Source organism: Homalodisca vitripennis, chromosome 6, assembly GCF_021130785.1.
Source record: "Homalodisca vitripennis isolate AUS2020 chromosome 6, UT_GWSS_2.1, whole genome shotgun sequence".
NCBI classification, from domain to species: Eukaryota; Metazoa; Arthropoda; class Insecta; order Hemiptera; family Cicadellidae; genus Homalodisca; species Homalodisca vitripennis.
The window spans coordinates 66482833-66503740 of NC_060212.1; the positions used below are offsets into that span (position 1 = coordinate 66482833).

Sequence of the window (20908 nt, forward strand, 5' to 3'; positions counted from 1 at the left end):
AACGATATAAATGTATCTTTGCCTGGTTAGCGTGTTTGGAAGGACAGGACAGGACAATATTCAAGTGGTTGAGACTGAAAATATTGTGTGACGCTTACGTGCAGAACTATAAATTAGTATATATAGAAGACGCATTTAATTTAGTACAGAATATTTGTCGATTTGACGCTAGTTATTAACCACACATATGGTAAAGTCTAATACTTCTTTAATTTTGTGTAAAGATTGGGGATGTACAACTATTTTATGTATTTTTATTTCGTCCCAAAGTCTGTGAAGCTTTGGTTTAATCATATTTTGTTCACACTGATTTTATTCGAAGCATATAACTGAAAAAATACTGACTTTAACCGCAATAAGACATTCCACTTGTAAACATATATCTTTGAAGTTATCCTTTTTACGACAAGAGACAAAAACTAATATGCATTATATATTATTTAGTCGTAAGCATAATTCACTAAATTGTACATTGAAAATAATCATAAAAAATAAATTAAAAACTAATATGCATTATATATTATTTAATCGTAAGCATAATTCACTAAATTGTACATTGAAAATAAGCATAACAAATAAAGTGTAAGAAACTTATAAAGAGGTGTTACACCAACACATTTTTCGGTCTTTTTTAAAATTATACATTTGAGATATTGTGTTTTACATATTTATTTTTGGTAATATAATTATTTGTACTTAAACCACTGACTTAAGAAAGTAAGAGTTGCAGAACTCTTACACATTGGATGAATATAAATTGAATCAGTATAATGAATAAAATTGTTGCAATAAAGTTAATGATAGCAATGATTAGACAAATAAACCAATTATACTGTATTTATATGATTAATGTAATTCAGAACATTCGATAAACCACTAATACTTTTGCTTTTCAGCCTATGTCTGTGATAATGTGTTTCACATATTATTTTAATAAAACATCCAATTACTCTTAATAAAATATAAAACAGGAATAATGAATAAATTAGTTATTTTTTTGAAATAATTGTTATAATAGACCCGAACGGTCTCCAGTTTTCTCAGAGCCGATCAAGTTTACTTTTCCATGACGATATGAAGTACAGTTAACTCCACCCTTATTCTAATTAAACTGTTTACAAAAAAATAATATTAAATTATTATTAAGAAATTATTATTTAACTCAAGATTTTTCGTGGAGAAATTTACCTGACCGTTTCACCATATACTTGATATGCTCGAATTATTTGTTCTTTGTTATAAATACATTTTTCATTATTTGTTTAATCTAATTTGGCCAATTGGCCAATTTATCGGTTTTTAGGACTTTCAGAGTCGTTTTTAACACTCCTAATACATTTCTTTTACACTCGTATTAAATCCAGTACTTTAGAATAATCGCTTTTCCCATTAGTGGAACATATCGCGTGGTCCCGTCTGCCTGTCTGTCTACCCGTCCAGGAGCGACCCTGGACGCCCTACCAGCCAGTTTACCGTCTAAGTCGTTCTGAGCATGGCTTGCTCTGGTATCGGTACCTTGGCAGAGGTTTCGCCCATTTTTCTCTCTTTGGCAGTTTGAATCTCATCTTGGAGCTCGCGACGTTATGACGTAGCAAAACCGGTCTTATTTTCTCTCTACCAAGGTGAGTGGGTATTAAACCCCTTTTGTACAAAACGTTGGCTGTTCAAGTGCCATCTTGTATCCCAATACCCTTTGTAAACACTTTTTCAGTAGTAGTGACGGTCTGAACCTTGTTTCGTGTGCGATAGACAGATGGATTCTCTCCAAATTTGTGTCTTACGCTGATGAAAGTGATTGTTTTAGTGACAAGAGAGATGGTACGTAAGTGGCTTGATCTTCTATGGACCTTAATTCAACACCCGGGAGATGCTGGAAGTGCCATCCATGGATACAGCCAGGCATAAAGCTAGAATATTGCCATTATTGTAATCTGGATTTATAGAAACCATATTACCTGCACTGCCTTCACAAACATGTTTATTCATCTGGTGGGCAGAGAAAGAGTAGTTTCTATTGTTTTGCTTGATTTGTTTCTGACGTTTTTGACTCTATCAGTCATGATATTCTGGTGGCTAAGATAACTTATTATGGTTTTGGACAAAATGTCTTAAGGTGGATACGTTCATACCTCGGTGGGAAACAACAGATAATCAGAATTCGTAGTGACTCATCATTGCCGCTTGCCAGACAGCGAGGCGTTCTCCAAGGCAGCTGTATAGGTTCAATTTTGTTAAATCTGTAAAATTCTGACTTTCCCAGGTGTGTGCAATATTGTACTTCTCATTTAATAGCGGATGATTGTCAGTTGCACTTGTCTTATGACCCAGACAGTTTGGGCGAGGCTATTGGGCAAAGAAACTCTGATTTACTCAGTATGGATCTGTGGTCAGTGATTAATGGCCTTAAGCTCAACACAGACAAGTACACAGTTCTTCAGACCATCGACGAGACTAATCTACAGATCAGGCTGTGAAGCAGTAGTCTGGCAGTGTAGTCAAACTGGATTCAGGCCTCACTTTTAGTGACCATGTAACATATGATACATATTGTGAATTGGGTAGACTGATAGGTCTGCATGGATTTGTAAATATACTTCCAGAGTGAGCAAATCTATTACTCTCCACACGGAAATAGTACCTCAGGAGGGGGGTGCTTGTAGAATTCAAAAAGTGGAAAACTCGTCCGTTAGGTTAATTTTTTGCCTAAATCCGTAGGAACATGTTTTCCCCTTTAGAGAGAAAGTCGGGTTGGCCCCAATAGAAGACGTAAGCAGGGTCCTGACAAACCGCATGACTCACAAAGTCCTATGTCTTGGAGAGCCTCGGTATCTTGGACACAAACTGTCGTATCGGGAAGAGGTCACTCAAAGGCGCACCCGCCAAGAACGAAAGTTTCACTTTCCTCAAGTGCGGCTTGAGGTTGGGAGGATAAGTTTCACCTACTTGGCCCAACCTTGTATAATGACCTCCCTGACACCATTAAGTCTTATGCTGTTTGTATGTTTAAAAATGAAAGTACAATAGCAACAACTATGATTTTAATAAAGGGTTTGCATATAAAGTAGTGATTTTGTTTAGATCAGTTTGTAGGTTTTAGAACTTATATATATTTTATTCATAATTTTAATTTAATGTTTGACTTGTCTTAAAATATTTAATTTATAGCGTCTTAACTGTTTTTGTAATCTTTGTTATAGTTTTTTATGTTGTAATGTATGTTATTGTTACTTAGTTGGTAAGAAGTTATTAGGCATGACGCAAGTTATTCTGAAAAACAGTTAAGAACTGAGAAACGCTTAAGAAATTCTACAGGCGGTAATTGCATATCCCGAACGGTGGTCTGAAGAAGATAATCACACCATCACCTATGTAGATCTGGACAGTCGTCTAATCTAAAAATTTATCGTAAAATAGGATATTATAGCAATCGCAAGCATAAACCTAAAATATATTATCTATGTCCGGTGGTTATATAAACAGCTATTTTATATTATTGAGCAGCTTATCCCATAAATGCGAAATTATGACCACGAACACTCCTGTGTTATAGTCGTTTGTAACAGCCGATATCTGTTCCGGTACAACATCGCGTTCCAGTGGTTATGTAATACCCCTTGGACGAAATATTTCACTTAATTAAAAACATTAGATGATAGATTGGTTGGCGAAATATGAATAAAAAAAGCCATGATGACATTTTGCTCGTATCAGTGAGGAATCTCCCCTCATCCTCATCAAGGTCTTCTTTGTTTTCATAAAAAAGTTTGCTATTACTAATTTTCTGTGCTTAATTGATAATGAAGGTATGCTGAGAAGAGGATTTACATAAACACATACTAAAAAAGGGATCACGACATTTATTTAAAAAAAATTTTCAAATACTATAGTAATGAAAGGTAGTTTCTTCGTTTGCTAATTGTGACCTTCCATCTCCTTGTACAGGCTGTAGACCACGAAAGCTAGGTAGGCAGAGTACACTGGAACATAAACGATAAGAATTAAAATAATCCCTAACATGTTCTAATTAATAGATAAATGGTGCATCTAAAACTGGTAGAAATTTTTATATTTATGCTTTCATAATTAATGCTGAATGTATGGGAGTCTAATTTTGGTCCAGCCCTTATTTACGAGAAATTGAAAATATTTTCATGGTCAATGTTTAGGTTCTATTAGATATCCATTAAGAATAGATTGTTAAAAATAAAATGTTACTATAAAATATAATTAAGTTCATAGATATAGATAATGATCGATGAAGTAAACTTCCCACTTTAAATGATTACAATAATATTTGAATTTTATTTTCGGGATGAGAGAGAAAAAACGTAAGTCTTTTTAGAACTTTTCTAAGAATGAATTCCTAATTATTATAAAAATTATACATAATTTTATGAGAAAAAAGTGAAAATTAAAAGTTAGCTCTTGTTCATTTGTTGTTGCCCTGTAATGGACATTGATAATGTATGAAAATCTTGGTCACAAACGAAGTCCATAACTTTTTAGGTAAAGTTATAGATGATTAGTGATATCACATCTGATATTTTCTAAATAATTCTTTAGCTGTACCGACAAGTTTAGCTGCGTAGTGTAGTAGAACTACATTTATTCCTTACGTAACATGCGCTTTTTTAGGTTAAGCGTGAGTAGGAGAAACCGTGGTTGAAATAAGTTAAATTTCCAGTACTATAGGTGGGTTTGATTTGTCGTTCTAATTTTGGAAATATAATTACATATGCATTAACAGTCGAAGAACCCTATTTGGGGAAAAATCGTTTCCTGGCGTTTATAACCTACTAAATAGTAGGGTGTAACCACAAACTTCCGGATGCGCTACAATTGTAAATATACTTACTATTCAACAGACCAATAAGTTATATATGTAAACCTTTCTGATGTACTTAAAATTCTAAGCAAGAATCTATCGGCGTGTAAAGAACTTGTAAAACATTGATGACATGCATTACTGTCCAATTATTCCTTTCCCAAAATGAATTGACTGTGTATAAGTTAAAAAGTAATGACTGGATATATTTGAGTTTCGTTAATTAAATTTTATATTTTCTTGGAGGAAATATTTTTCGTAGTGTAGTTGCTGATGACTCGGTTCTCTATCATAAATACACAATAATAATATTTTATGAACAAATCATACTCACAAAATCCAATCAAAAATATGATGATCACTAGAGCGACCGCACCAAATGCATCAGTGGAGAGGAGCATAACCAGAAAGATAATACTCACTAAGATGGTAATGATGAGGAAATATACATAGTAGAGGATAAACTGCTTTTGTTCCTGTAAAACAAATGGCATTATAATAGTTTAATTTGAACTGAGAATTTAAAATTAGTAAAGTACGAAAACTGATTCAGCCAGACTACCAATTACATTGTCCATAAATGTTTTGTACAAATTATTTATATACTGCCAGAGAATTATGTGTTTCCAAACTTTATGTTGATGACACTAAACTAAATTAAAAATCACATACATACCATGAATTTAGAGTATATTAATCTATAAAACCTACTGTTTTAATAGAAGATGTTTATTACGGACACATTTATAATGATTCAAATAATATATTACTAGGACATCCACTACTTAACCAGATTATCAGTCGGTTATTTATCATACTGTTGTGGTAGTAGTGTATCGGTACGGATCCAGCGGGCTTATACTGATTACAGTGATACTGTACTTACACATCCCATACTTAACCAGATTATCAGTCGGTTAATTATCATACTGTTGTGGTAGTAGTGTGTCGGTACGGATCCAGCGGGCTTATACTGATTACAGTGATACTGTACTTACACATCCCATACTTCACTAGATTATCAGTCGGTTAATTATAATACCGTTGTGGTATTATTGTATCAGTACGGATCCACCGGGCTTATACTGATTATATTGATACTGTACTGACACATCATATACACTGTACATACACTGTAAATAGATATACTTGTACTTACCCAGATTATCAGTCAGTTATTTATCATACTGTTGTAGTAGTAGTGTGTCTGTACGGATCCAGCGGGCTTATACTGATTACAGTGATACTGTACTTACACATCCACTACTTAACCAGATTATCAGTCGGTTAATTATTATACTGTTGTGGTAGTAGTGTGTCGGTACAGATCCAGCGGGCTTATACTGATTACAGTGATACTGTACTTACACATCCAATACTTAACTAGATTATCAGTCGGTTAATTATCATACCGTTGTGGTATTATTGTGTATCAGTACGGATCCACCGGGCTTATACTGATTATATTGATACTGTACTGACACATACACTGTACATACTTAACTAGATTATCAGTCAGTTATTTATCATACTGTTGTGGTAGTAGTGTGTCGGTACGGATCCACCGGGCTTATACTGATTATATTGATACTGTACTGACACATCATATACACTGTACATACACTGTAAATAGATATACTTGTACTTACCCAGATTATCAGTCAGTTATTTATCATACTGTTGTGGTAGTAGTGTGTCGGTACGGATCCAGCGGGCTTATACTGATTACAGTGATACTGTACTTGACACATCATATACACTGTACATACACTGTAAATAGATATACTTAACCAGATTATCAGTCGGTTATTTATCATACTGTTGTGGTAGTAGTGTGTCGGTACGGATCCAGCGGGCTTATACTGATTTACAGTGATACTGTACTTACACATCCCATACTTAACTAGATTATCAGTCGGATAATTATAATACCGTTGTGGTATTATTGTATGAGTACGGATCCACCGGGCTTATACTGATTATATATACTGATACTGTACTGACATCATACCGTACATACACTGATAGATATTATACTTACCTAGATTATCAGTCAGTTATTTATCATACTGTTGTGGTAGTAGTGTGTCGGTACGGATCCAGCGGGCTTATACTGATTACAGTGATACTGTACTTACACATCCCATACTTAACTAGATTATCAGTCGGTTATTTATCATACTGTTGTGGTAGTAGTGTGTCGGTACGGATCCAGCGGGCTTATACTGATTACAGTGATACTGTACTTACACATCCCATACTTAACTAGATTATCAGTCGGTTAATTATCATACTGTTGTGGTAGTAGTGTGTCGGTACGGATCCAGCGGGCTTATACTGATTACAGTGATACTGTACTTACACATCATATACACTGTACATACATTGTAAATAGATATACTTGTACTTAATTATCAGTCATATTTGTGTTGTAGTAGTAGTGTGTCGGTACGGATCCAGCGGGCTTATACTGATTACAGTGATACTGTACTTACACATCCACTACTTAACCAGATTATCAGTCGGTTAATTATCATACTGTTGTGGTAGTAGTGTGTCGGTACGGATCCAGCGGGCTTATACTGATTACAGTGATACTGTACTTACACATCCCATACTTAACCAGATTATCAGTCGGTTAATTATCATACTGTTGTGGTAGTAGTGTGTCGGTACGGATCCAGCGGGCTTATACTGATTACAGTGATACTGTACTTACACATCCCATACTTAACTAGATTATCAGTCGGTTAATTATCATACTGTTGTGGTAGTAGTGTGTCGGTACGGATCCAGCGGGCTTATACTGATTACAGTGATACTGTACTTACACATCCAATACTTAACTAGATTATCAGTCGGTTAATTATCATACCGTTGTGGTATTATTGTATCAGTACGGATCCACCGGGCTTATACTGATTATATTGATACTGTACTGACACATCATATACACTGTACATACACTGTAAATAGATATACTTGTATTTACCCAGATTATCAGTCAGTTATTTATCATACTGTTGTGGTAGTAGTGTGTCGGTACGGATCCAGCGGGCTTATACTGATTACAGTGATACTGTACTTACACATCCCATACTTAACTAGATTATCAGTCGGTTAATTATCATACTGTTGTGGTATTATTGTGTCAGTACGGATCCACCGGGCTTATACTGATTATATTGATACTGTACTTACACATCCACTACTTAACCAGATTATCAGTCGGTTAATTATCATACTGTTGTGGTAGTAGTGTGTCGGTACGGATCCAGCGGGCTTATACTGATTACAGTGATACTGTACTTACACATCCAATACTTAACTAGATTATCAGTCGGTTAATTATCATACCGTTGTGGTATTATTGTATCAGTACGGATCCACTGGGCTTATACTGATTATATTGATACTGTACTGACACATCATATACACTGTACATACACTGTAAATAGATATACTTGTACTTACCCAGATTATCAGTCAGTTATTTATCATACTGTTGTGGTAGTAGTGTGTCGGTACGGATCCAGCGGGCTTATACTGATTACAGTGATACTGTACTTACACATCCCATACTTAACTAGATTATCAGTCGGTTAATTATCATACTGTTGTGGTAGTAGTGTGTCGGTACGGATCCAGCGGGCTTATACTGATTACAGTGATACTGTACTTACACATCCCATACTTAACTAGATTATCAGTCGGTTAATTATCATACTGTTGTGGTATTATTGTATCAGTACGGATCCACCGGGCTTATACTGATTATATTGATACTGTACTGACACATCATATACACTGTACATACACTGTAAATAGATATACTTGTACTTACCCAGATTATCAGTCAGTTATTTATCATACTGTTGTGGTAGTAGTGTGTCGGTACGGATCCAGCGGGCTTATACTGATTACAGTGATACTGTATAAAAATTATATTACGAATATGTCTAATATCATACAGTTGGCGGTACGGAAGCTGTAAAAACTGATTACATGATAGATAGAACTACTTACCAGAATCAGTCGGTTTAATTAAATTGTGGTGATAGACCCCTAGCAAAAACTGTACAGTAGAAGTACACACAAAACCAGTAGCCTATATTGCGTGTGGTAGACTATCCTGATGTAAAAAACACCAGTGTCCAACTTATACTTGATAAAAATTCCAATATATAATGGTTTTAACATTTATTAAAATTAGAGCTATGAATTAGGTTAATATTTAGCATAATTCATTAGCATAGATTGGAGCAAGCTTTAACGCATATGCACAAATAACCTATGAGAGAACTAATTTTATTGGGTTTGATAGTTGCAGGTGTTTGATCTCGACCAAGAGAAGATGCTGGTTGACTATTTAATAAAAGCTTCCGACATCTACTTTGGTCCTGTCCTCCAAAGAAGTAAGGAGATTTGCTTACACATATGCAGTTGCATGCAATCGTAAAATACCACCAAACTGGTCGGAGACAGGAATGGCAGGGCCAGACTGGACAACATTTATTAAAAAAAAACAAACAAATTTCGATTAGATCTCCACAACCAACACAAACAAAATTTCGATTAGATCTCCACAACCAACAAGCATGTATGAGATGTTATAATTCTCTCTAATTTGAAAACTGTTCTGAAGCGAGTAAAGCTAGGTGCAAACGACATTTGGAATGTAGACGAGACGGGAGTGACAACTGTCCAAAGACCAGACAGGATTGTAGGCCCGCCGTGGCTTCAGACAAATAGGAAAAATTACTTCTGCTGAGCGTGGATCTTGGTCACGGTGGCTTTTGCAGTAAACGCTGCTACCGGGAACAGCATACGTCCGTTTTTTGTGTTTCCAATGAAAAACTACAAGCACCACTTCATTCGTGACGGACCCACTGGTTGTGCGGGGGATGTAAATCCATCATCAGGATGGATGGTGGAAAAATTTTTTAAATTTGCTCATTACTTGTGGTCTCCCGTGTTCTACACCCGGTTCAATGGTCATCCAAGTCTTCTGCTTCTGGTAAATCACGACTCCCATCATTCCTTATGTTATAGATTATAAAAAAAAATTGGTGTAACACTGTTGTCTTTTACACCTCATTGCAGCCATAAAATGCAACCTTTGGACCGGAGTGTATATGGACCTTTAAAGAAATACATCAATACGGCATGTGATTCTTTGATATCGTCAAATACAAGGCCCTTAACAATATATGACATTCCATCTATTTTAACAACTGCAATGCCACTAGCACTAACACCAAATAACATACTGTCAGGATTTATAATATCAGGAATTTGGCCTTTAAATCCAGATATATTTACAAACGCAGATTTAATGCCGTCATATTTTACTGATAGACCAGTTCCTGCTCATACAGTTACTGCTGCACCTATTGAGACAATAACTGATCCTGCTCGTGTTGATTCATCTGAACCACATGGTCCCCTCGAAAATAACATCAAAAATAATGATGGTAGCCAATCATCAACACCTCCATTACCTGAATCTGCACGTCCCTTTGCTGATCGTATGTTCCAACCTTCAACTTCAGCTGGATATCCTTCTCCTGAAGACGTACGACCCTTGCAGAAGGCGGCCCCAAGAAAAGAAACTAATCGGGGAATAAAGAAAAGGAAATCGGCTATATTAACCGATACTCCAGTGAAGCTCGCTCCAAGACTTGAGCAAGAACAAGCAAGGAAAAGAAAACCAAAAGAAAGAAATCTTAACGCTAAAAATGATAAAACCTTAAGGAAAAATTTGTTTAACGACACAGAAGTGGTAAATAAAAAAAAAGAAACGAAACTACTCAAGTGATGAAGATGACAATGAAGATTGTCTATGTATATACTGCTTGGAGCCATTTTCCAAATCTAAACCTAAGGAAAAGTGGATAAGGTGCACAAAATTCAAGCGGTGGGCACATGATGGCTGTATCACAGGAAACACATTATTTTTTACCTGTATTAACTGTCAAAGTGACTGTGAAGTAGATTCCGACAAGGAGTAACCGGATAGAATAATTGCACGGGTATTTTGAAAATAATAGTTTTCTGTAATATCATTATTAAATTTAGCATGTATATTTATAGTTTTAATTTTTTTTTAATTACCAACTTTAAAAAAATAATATTTACATGTGCGAAAACTTGCCCCCATATTTGCGAAAACGTGCATTATATGGGGCACGTTTTCGCAGGTGACTTAGGTATAAAAAATAATTATTTTAGGGAAAACATTCAGAGAAAACAGCAAACCCAATATCATTCATACCAGGTTGTACATAAATGTACAAGGAATAAAGTATTGTAGTAAACTTATGTTGAGTTTTAAAAGGGCTCAAATTAAAAACAAAATTAAAATAGTGCGAGAACTTGCCCCGGTCTTCCCTATATATATATATATATATATATATAATATATATATATATATATATATATATATATATATATAAACAAAAGTAAACTGACAAATCTTTGTTTTCATAGTCAAAGTTAAGAATAATTGATTAGTTTTCATTGTTGAGTGAATAGAATAAGAATACAAATACAAATAATATTTAACGAATTTACTTACAGTATATATTCCGTACAAGAAGGTTATTGCCACTATTAATTTAATGGCGGTGAGTATAGCATCTGCCCAAAATATACCTGGGTGACCTGGAATAAAAGATATTAAGTTACTCTATAGAATTAAACATTCATGAATGAAATCGTGAATTTTTTATAATCAACCATATTTTGTTTAAACATCATAATTCGGTATCAATGAAATAGCAGTGAGTTCTCATCTAACAAGTTACCACTGTGCTAATACGTCTAAGGCCAGAGAATTAAAATACTCTGTGGCATGTAATTTATATACATGCAGATTACTGTTACCATAGGTTGCCAGTAAAATATCCTGATAACATGGTAGGGTCCAAATTTAGAAGACCCGATCAAAATTAGTTGATCTGTTTGTAGCTGAACACCATTTAAATCTTACTTACTTTGGAGGCCCATCATGTGAATGTTAATTGTGTTGTGCCACTCTTTCAATGGTTTTCGTTGATTCGGTTTCTAAGTTCACACAGCTAGTTCACTTTGACAAGCCAACTTGCAACTGCATTTCCTCTTTTTGTGAGTGATAAATTTTATGGCTTGGTTAATCAAGGATCCTCACTATTTACTAGTTCTGCGTTTGAATATACTTTTGAAATAAACTATTGCACAAAATTACAAAATCAAATAACATTTACAGATTTTGTATCTTACAAGAATTACAGTCGAACTTTGGGAGTACCATTTGGTTTGAGCAAAATTCATCATGGCCGTGTTTTTTTAATTTCTTCCAGAATGGTTAGGACACTTGTAAATAAGTCACAAATAGGACTAAAAGCTCATGGCTAAAATTTTGACCAGAATATTTTAATGTACCAAGAAGAGATCACAAATATAGCGAGTTTTTGACACCTTTATATTTAGTTTTGCATACCACTTCCTAAACTAGGATTCAATAGATTAATTTATTTAGAGGATTTAACCTGGGTAATGTTCAGAGCTATTAAAAATTATATTTTGCATTGTTCCACATAAGAACATTGTATCATAACAAGTCCCATCGTCCGCGTCGTGACGATCAAATTTTGAGTGACCTTTTTCCATTACACATCTTCAGTCTTCAATAGTTTTGTTCTTCATTTTTTGGTCACCATCTAGAGATACAAAACTTGCCAATACTTTAATACCCAAATACTTCCAACCTGCAATTACTCTTAGGTGATGACATCCCTGTATGGTATTTTGTATTCACTCGATGGGATTAAAAGTAAAAATTAACGGTAAATAGGTAAACCATGATGTTAACTACATTAGGTTATACTGAGATTTATAATCAGTATTGCTATTATATAAATTTCATTTTATTTTTGACAATTTTAAAACATTACTTTAGAGTTAAACAAAAATATCTGTGGTGAGAATAGTATCGGCACAGTTTTGTTTTATTTATATAGCTAATGTGTTAATTATTGCATAATCAAATAAAATATTTAATATATTTGACATGATTGAAAGTATTGCATTAAAATTATTTTCACAAACAATTTACTTATGTAAATGCAGAAGCGTTGACAATTAAAAACTGTAATTCATGCAATATGTCTAGTTGATTAAAATGTATAATTAAATGACTTAATATTTTAGTAAGGGTAATGTAACCTAATAATAAGTAATTAGGAATGGTTTTAATAAAAAATGTCATGGTTTCATCCCAAAGATGTTTTGAGCTTTCAACTATATGCTGTTTTACCGACTTCAGAACTTCACTCCGCTGATTTGAAATATCTTAATATACGTTTTATTATAGTGAAAAAAATTTTATATAAAGCTAGTTTCCAAAAGAATTCACCAATTTCAGCGCAAAATTCACCTGAACTCCAATTTTTACACTATCCACTTCACCGATTTTAAATTTCGACATAGCGAAATTTTAGGGCAACCTCTTAAACTTTAGGAAATACTGAACCTATACATAAGAAATTGCATATGAATGAAACTCATCTTATCAGAAGTCAGTAAGAAACTGTTGTAACTGGTAAATAAAAGGAACGAAATAATATTCTTCAACTTACTTTTTTGGAAGGCGTAATCCTGATCATTTCCATCTTGTGCATACATTATGAGATACCCGATAATACCTATTGTTGATGATATCTAAAAGAAACAAAGATTTTATGAAAAATTCATACTCATTAATAACACGTATTATCTAAACAAAAGAACCCTATCTCTGGGAGTTTTTAATTTATTGGTACTCATTATGTAACACACTTTTGACTCAAGTTACAACAGTTTTTAAATCAACATATGAGTATCGTAAACTTTAAACTTCATGTCGGATAATAGGTTTTGCTATCAATTAATGAGACATTTTAAGTCTATATCTTATTTCATTCTTGAGATGTCATGCGGAGAGAAAATCCTGGAAGAAATATGTTTTTACATCTTCCCGGCAAACAATGTATCAGGGTACTGAGTAGAATACTTCAATGGCACTCCCAAATCACAATTGGCTGGGCATACATCATCACAAAATTCATTCCTTTTAATGTAGAAAGTAATTTTGATGAAAATTCGTGTACACATGAAAACTTTCTTGATATATCCTGGCAAGATTAACATATTTTTTCATGAAATTGAGTTTTATAGCAGCGTGTACATACTTAAAGCTACAGTGAGGTAACTATGAAATAATGCGCTGAAAACGAATATATCAAGGGACACTTAAATTAAATTTTGACTCTATTATACTTTTTACTAAATGGATAAGCAATCTGTCTTAATGTGTCAGGAGCTTAACTCATACGACTTTACTTAGCTTCTTATAAACATTTCTTTACCCTCCTATTTTCTCATAGCTATACAGTTTACCTATAAAACCATTCAATATAAATATATTAGCTTACGCTCAGCTAAATCACATGGAATGACATACACAGTAAAATAAGAGTTGATTATAAAAATGAAGGTTCAAAAAAATGTTGAATTCGATATGTTGGATACTTTAATATATATCATGCGGACAGACAGACAAACAGAAATAAAAAATTACTACTCGTTTGAGTAGTAGGCTCCGCTAACTCTTATTTAATTATAACATACGTGGAGAAATTTGCTGTCATAAACATTTCTCTAATATCTAGCTACGTTTTAATTGGATTTAACTGAAATATGTAGTCCCGTACTAAACTTTTACTAATATATATGAATAAATATATGAAGTTTTGTGATTCAAACACTCACTTACTAATAATATTTTGCGATGATTCTCTTGTACTGGAGTCGTTTGGCTCCACGTGTTATTATATCACATGGTAAAAGCTCATATGTATATACTCGTTTTGTTTGAAAATGTATTTATCCTCAGATTTTCCCGTATCGAGCAAGAATGTTCACTAACGCCCAGCCAACTGCATGAAGCGATATGAGTATAATTAACCGCCCATACAGAAACAAAACTTGATGCAAATTTTAAATTATATAGGTCAGAAAGGTCGAAATAATAATTTTTGTTACTATTAAGCTTACCGTATACTTTCAAGACTAGTATATGTAAGTAAATGAAAAAAATAGTGGTTAAATCAATGAAGTAGTCAAAAGCATTTGTTTAACAGAAAATTTGAAGTCATTTAAGTTGGTTATAAACTTATTAGTACCATGTGTTAGACATCATTGGATTTAGAAACTTTCAAAGAATAATAATCAACAAAAAAACAAAACTCGAAAAAATAAACTGGCCTTAACCGGCTGATGAATTTTAGACGATAGACAAAAATGGGTATTTTTCGAAACTTAGAGACCAGTGTGGTGAAAATGGGTGGGATTGTTTGTATAATAATAGAGCTATATGTTAACCAAGGACTCTAGGAATGTCCGTGTGGAATTTCAGTATAATCCGTATCTCTCTTTCTCTCTCTCTCTCTCTCTCTCTCTCTCTCTCTCTCTATATATATATATATATATATATATATATATATATATATCTATATATAAATATATATATTATATATATATATATATATGAGAGTATGTAAAAAGTATGTAAAATTATATACTTCAAATAGAACAAAAATGTAGGTAGTGAACATTCACTTATAACACCTGTTTTCATTTTAAAGAAGTTTTAGGGTTTTCATGTTGAAATATAATCCTTCTCTGTCCCATAAGTGGTCGAATCTTAATAAATCTATTTTATACTTCTTCAAATTAACGTTATATTTATCAGTACATAGCATTTTTAAAACAGTTACATATAGCGTTAGTAAGAAAACTGTCAGCCTTGCGTTGTCTGCTTGAATGTACTTATATCATCAATAAATACACTATATACCGCTAGATAAAATATTTATACAGTAATGTTACACAGGTAAGTGACTGAGAACTCTCAGCTTTAGCGAAGCTTGTCACTTGTGGGGATGTAAGAAATTCCTGTCTGTCTGTCTCCTTGTTCATCTGACTATAGCAACTTTAAGCTTGTAGTTCGATCATGAAGCTTCATTTCTATTAGAGGAATACTAAGTTCCATTATGGCGCATGGCACTTTGGTAATCTGAGCGTTAGCGAATATGTATGCATTGATCTTATGTAACCATGATGGCAACGAGAAAATAACAGAATAAATAAATTTGTAAACACACTGAATATACTAAAACACATTTTAACATGTTCCGTATTAACATGTGTAACCTTAGTATCCCCTTAATAGGTAACTGATATGAAAACTAATTTAGTAAAGAAATTTGAATATATCATGTGGTCAGATATCTCAATGTAGATGTAAACTGTAGACTAAAAATCACTACAAGCTTGGAATTTGGATAAAGTTTGTTGAAGGCTATCATTTATTAGGCTGCCAAAGTGTCTCTTTTGTTTATTTATTTATTTAAATTTGTTTACAAAAAGTACAAGCCGATCCCCTTTTAAGCCTTACCCTTCCCGTCCTCATGGGCCACTGGCCTGTGCGAGGATCTTATCAAACAAAATAAGGGGGAGAGTCGATATAGTACAAAGTCGATGGTACTGTTAAAAAGTGCAACGGTCACAGACAGGATTCGAACCTTCGCTATATCTAACTGAGACTCAAGGTCCAACGTCTTAGACCGCTCGTCCACCGGCACTCCCCATTTTTTCGTGGGATTTAAACATTTCAATGACATACCAATTCTTGACTTTAAATTTTGGATAGAACTAAAGCAAAGTCTGATACGCGACACTTAGTGTGGCATACTCATACATTTTTGGCATGATTTCAGAAAAAGATTTCCATTCATTCTGGAAAAAGTTATTCAAGGAAATATTGACATGTCCGTTTTAAGACAGTTACCCCTTTTTTAGGGGTAATAAATATAATACTTTTAATACTTAATGTAATATAATACTTAATAATACTGAATAAATCGTATTTATTCAGTATTATTAAGGAAGTACTGATCAAACTACTTTTATGATTTGCATCTAGTTTAAGTGTAAGGGAATTCATTTCTACTTACCAAATGCAACCATCCTATGATGAGGGATCCTGTCCTTAGGCTGAAGCAAAAACAGCAGTTGTTAGTAGTCACCATTGTACTTGGAACGCCTAGCCTGAAAAATCTGTGAAACAATGAGTTTATTTAAGATGAAAAATAGGTACTGGTTTGTAAAAATCTTCCACCTCAAAAGACATCCCCCCATAGTTAATAATGTTTATAAAGCAAGCATACATCCATAAAATGAAAACCGGAATATTGGTAAAATGAGACTAGATAGGGCCTATTGCTTTTCACTGCTGGTCAATCCTCCGTGGTTAGTGGTTAAGTTCCGGTCATATTATATCCTGTATTCTTCTTTCTAGTTTATTAATTAGTGCTTAGTTTTATTATGTACATGTTTTATAAACAGTATACATTCAGTTGTGTTGTTGTGATTCCTGAATTGTGCGTGTGCGTATCTCAACGCTCTGGTGTGATTTGAATTGCTTATCTCAAAACGTTACGTTCCTGACCTTTTACGTTAATAAATACTGTGGCCTTCAAGAAGCTAGATTATATTTACCATTGAGCGTTGTTTAAAGTTTGGTTTTGTAGTCTATTAGTAATTGCCCGCGAATTAGAACACTTCTTATAAAATAACAAGTACTTAATAGGCGTATCATTTTAAATGATTCAACACAACCTATTGAAATAATTTATGGCTATTGGAAGAAATTCATATCTGCTAATCAGTATAAGAATAATTGAATTAAATTAAAGATCAATTATTTGGGAGCCTGAGATTAGAGAGTGAATGAAGTTTTATGAGTAACAATTAAATATACCAATTTATCTGCACAATTCCATAATATTTCATGAACATTTGTTTTGTTTTTAAAATACTAATGTTTTATACAGTATGCATAGAGTTGTGGTTATGATTCAAATAGTTTTAAAAACACTTGAAATATTATAGCCGAGTAAGCAAGCTATTAATGATGTAATATGATTCAACCGAATGATTATTTAAAATCAGAAGTATTAATATTTATGTACTAAATTATTTGAGCGTTTACAGGTAAGAAGATTAAAAGTATTGCAAATTTTCTGTATAATGTACAATATCCTTTTAAGGTTTTGCGCTTGTGGGAGCACTTATGTTTCTAATAAATTATATTTTAGATATTATAGTAGACTTTCGTTTACGTCTTATTATAACAATAAAAATACACATATGTAGAATTTGAAAACCAAGGTCACTCAAAAACGTCTACTAGTCTAAAATAATTTTGTTGACAAAGAATCGTTTGCGTTGTTGCCTTGAGCAAGAATAGCAATATGCACGTGTAGGTCTTCTTCCATCTAACGTGTCTACTTGTATTCATAATAACCCACTTCCCATCTAAAGTATTTCCGTTACCGTAGTCGAGTTTGCATTGTGTTTCTGGTCAAGAAAGTACTATGAATTCGCTGGGCGAATAATCTACTTTGGTAAAAAAGCGACTACAAAAAAAAGTTGTAATATGCTTCATATCTAAGGTACTTTCTTTCACGGTAATCGTTAGAGAACATGAGAGGCGAGTAATGAAAGTCTTATCTTCTTAGGACATCTTTCTTTTTATTTCGAGATGGGGGAAAAACCTTACATAGGCACCAACTAGCCCTTAGTAGGTGGTAGTGTGAGATTCTTACTCACTAAAAAATCCCCTTTCTCCGCTTCACTCTGGGATCACCTTGTTGGTATTGCTTCAAAATGAAGGGACTGTTTCTTCTACTCCTCTGTATCAACCGGGCATCTCATTATATTTATCTTTTTCCTTGCATTATTTTTCTTATATAGTTGTTAACCTCCTCCCATTTTTCTTTAGAGTCTAACATTACAGGCACTAATGTATCCACGGTCAGCACACCATGTATTCATTCCCTCTACCTCCCTTTTTTCTGCAGTCCATCTCTGGCAAGCAAAAAGTGTACGCTCCGGTGTGTCAATCTCATTGCAGTAATCACACAACTCATCATCTGCCAAGTGAATCCTCTTTAGGTACGACTTAAAGCAACCGTGTCCGCTCAAACGCTTGCGTGAGGTAGTAGTTGCATTCTCCATGTTCTCTATCGACCCATGCTCTAAGGTCGGGAATTAGGCGTTTGGTCCATTCAGCTTTCCCTGTGTCCTGGCTCCATTCCATTTGCCATTTGGCCATGTATACTTCGGACATCTGAAAGTTTGTAAAAGAATATACGGTTCCTCAAGGGGCTTCAAACTGTTTTAAACCTTTGGGCGATCTTTGTTAAAAACCTGTTATTTTTGTGCTGATAGCATAAGAATGAATTTGTATCTTTCTATGACATCGGGAAGTTTAAATAGCAAAAAGTCTATGACTAAATCAGATCCTGAGGAGGATTTCTTTCTGACTGGCTTATGCCTTCTGTTTGATCCTAAACTCCTCATGGATAGTCGGGCATAGCAAAACATTAACAGCAAATATAGAAATATTGGACTAAAAGATTGGATTGATAGGTTTTAACTACTGGGTAATATGATGCGAAGGATCACTGTTGGAGTGGGTGGAGGTCTCTTAAAGAGGCTGTTGCTAGCCTGGACATGAGGAAGTGATGTTGCCTGCCCGATTTGACTGGAACGGCTGAAACAAAGCTAGCCGCCCATTTTTCCAAGGGGACATGACTGATATACAGAGTGCGCCATCCCTCATCATGTGCATATATATATATATATATACATGAGATACGAATAATTTCTGGTAAATGTAAATTTTAAACCAATTTCAAATAAATTTCATTTAATTTAATGAAATGTGTACTGAATACCTATTTATAAACGTCCGAGTAGCATAATAAAAAAATTAAATTTACGTGAAAATAACTGAAATTAGTCAACTTTAAATTTACTCTTGTGAACACTAGAACATTAACATATTTTTTTAAAATAAAGATTTACTATAGTTACTATATATATTACCTTGATTTTAAAACTGTAAACTCGCCTCTTTCACAGCAGGAAGTACACGCAGTAACTCACATTCGAACACTCTACTACTTCCAGGTTTTATCACCAAAATGACAGCACAAGCAATACGTCATAAGCCTATTATCGGTATTGTAAGGAAAACTGCGGCTTGTCCATATATAGACAGCTATTACTACTGCTATATAGACGACCTTGAATTTAATTATTGCTAATTTAGTTTATTTACTTTAATGAGGAAATGAAAACGTAATAACAAGTAATGGGAGAAGACGTAGTTTATTCTACTTATCTTTATTACGAATGTCATATGAACGTAAAATATAATTTGACACATTTCACGAATTTGGAATATTCTTTAGTCAATGAGTCTGTAATGACGCTAAAGATATAAATTTAATTTTTTTTAGTTATTAAATTCTTGGTATTTCTTGTTTATTTTTATGTAAAAATTATGGTTTATCTGAGCACTATTAAAAATGTATAGATATTTTAGTAATAAAGTGCATAAACATTTTAACCAGTTTCTCAGCAACGCTAAGAAAGGTCTGCCACATAATCGCAAACATTTTAAATTTTATAGTGATTTATTTTCAGATACAGTAACGATTTAATTTTTTGCTAAGCTGTTAGTACTGCTGTAAAATTGTATAGCAGAAACAGTAGATAGTTCATTTGTTTATACTTTCTGGTTTCTTGTGTTATTTTTTTCATTTTAGATGGTGAAAATTTTGTTTTTACCTAGATCAATGAATCATAAAAAAAAACAAAAAGCAGTGTTTTTGGGGTTTAAGAAACTAGATTTATTTGTTGAAAGTAGGACTATGCCTGATGAAAATTTGACTGTTATTTCGAATTATTTTGCTACTGAACCAAAAAAGGAAAGGTCCTCTAAAAGAAGGTGAGTATGTACTTTCTGAATATGAAAACTCTGAAGAAGAAGACAACACTGGTGTCATAGACCTTATAAATGTACAATATTTGATTTTTTCCTCTTGCAAATAGCTGTTTGTACCATTTTTCAAAATAGTATATCTGTTAGTAGTGGGAGGAGGCTAGGCCTCTCTGTACATTTAAACACTGCATTTAAAGGATGTGGCTTTT

The 20908-nt window shown here is 33.6% G+C and overlaps 1 protein-coding gene across 2 annotated transcripts; it reads right to left on the bottom strand.

Moving 5' to 3' along the window:
- Nucleotides 1-3837: 3837 nt before the first annotated feature.
- LOC124364415 (lysosomal-associated transmembrane protein 4A-like) lies at nt 3838-19905 on the bottom strand. 2 transcript variants are annotated; one of them, XM_046819886.1, is made up of 6 exons: nt 19799-19905; nt 16861-16963; nt 13444-13525; nt 11403-11488; nt 5160-5301; nt 3838-3977 (listed from the first exon to the last, which is right to left on the bottom strand). In XM_046819886.1, exons 2-6 carry the CDS (start codon nt 16933-16935, stop codon nt 3913-3915), a joined length of 450 nt encoding a protein of 149 aa, XP_046675842.1. In that variant the 5' UTR covers nt 16936-16963; nt 19799-19905; the 3' UTR covers nt 3838-3912. The 2 variants fall into 2 exon arrangements, with proteins under 2 accessions (XP_046675842.1, XP_046675843.1); XM_046819887.1 differs by lacking the exon at nt 13444-13525.
- Nucleotides 19906-20908: the final 1003 nt, after the last annotated feature.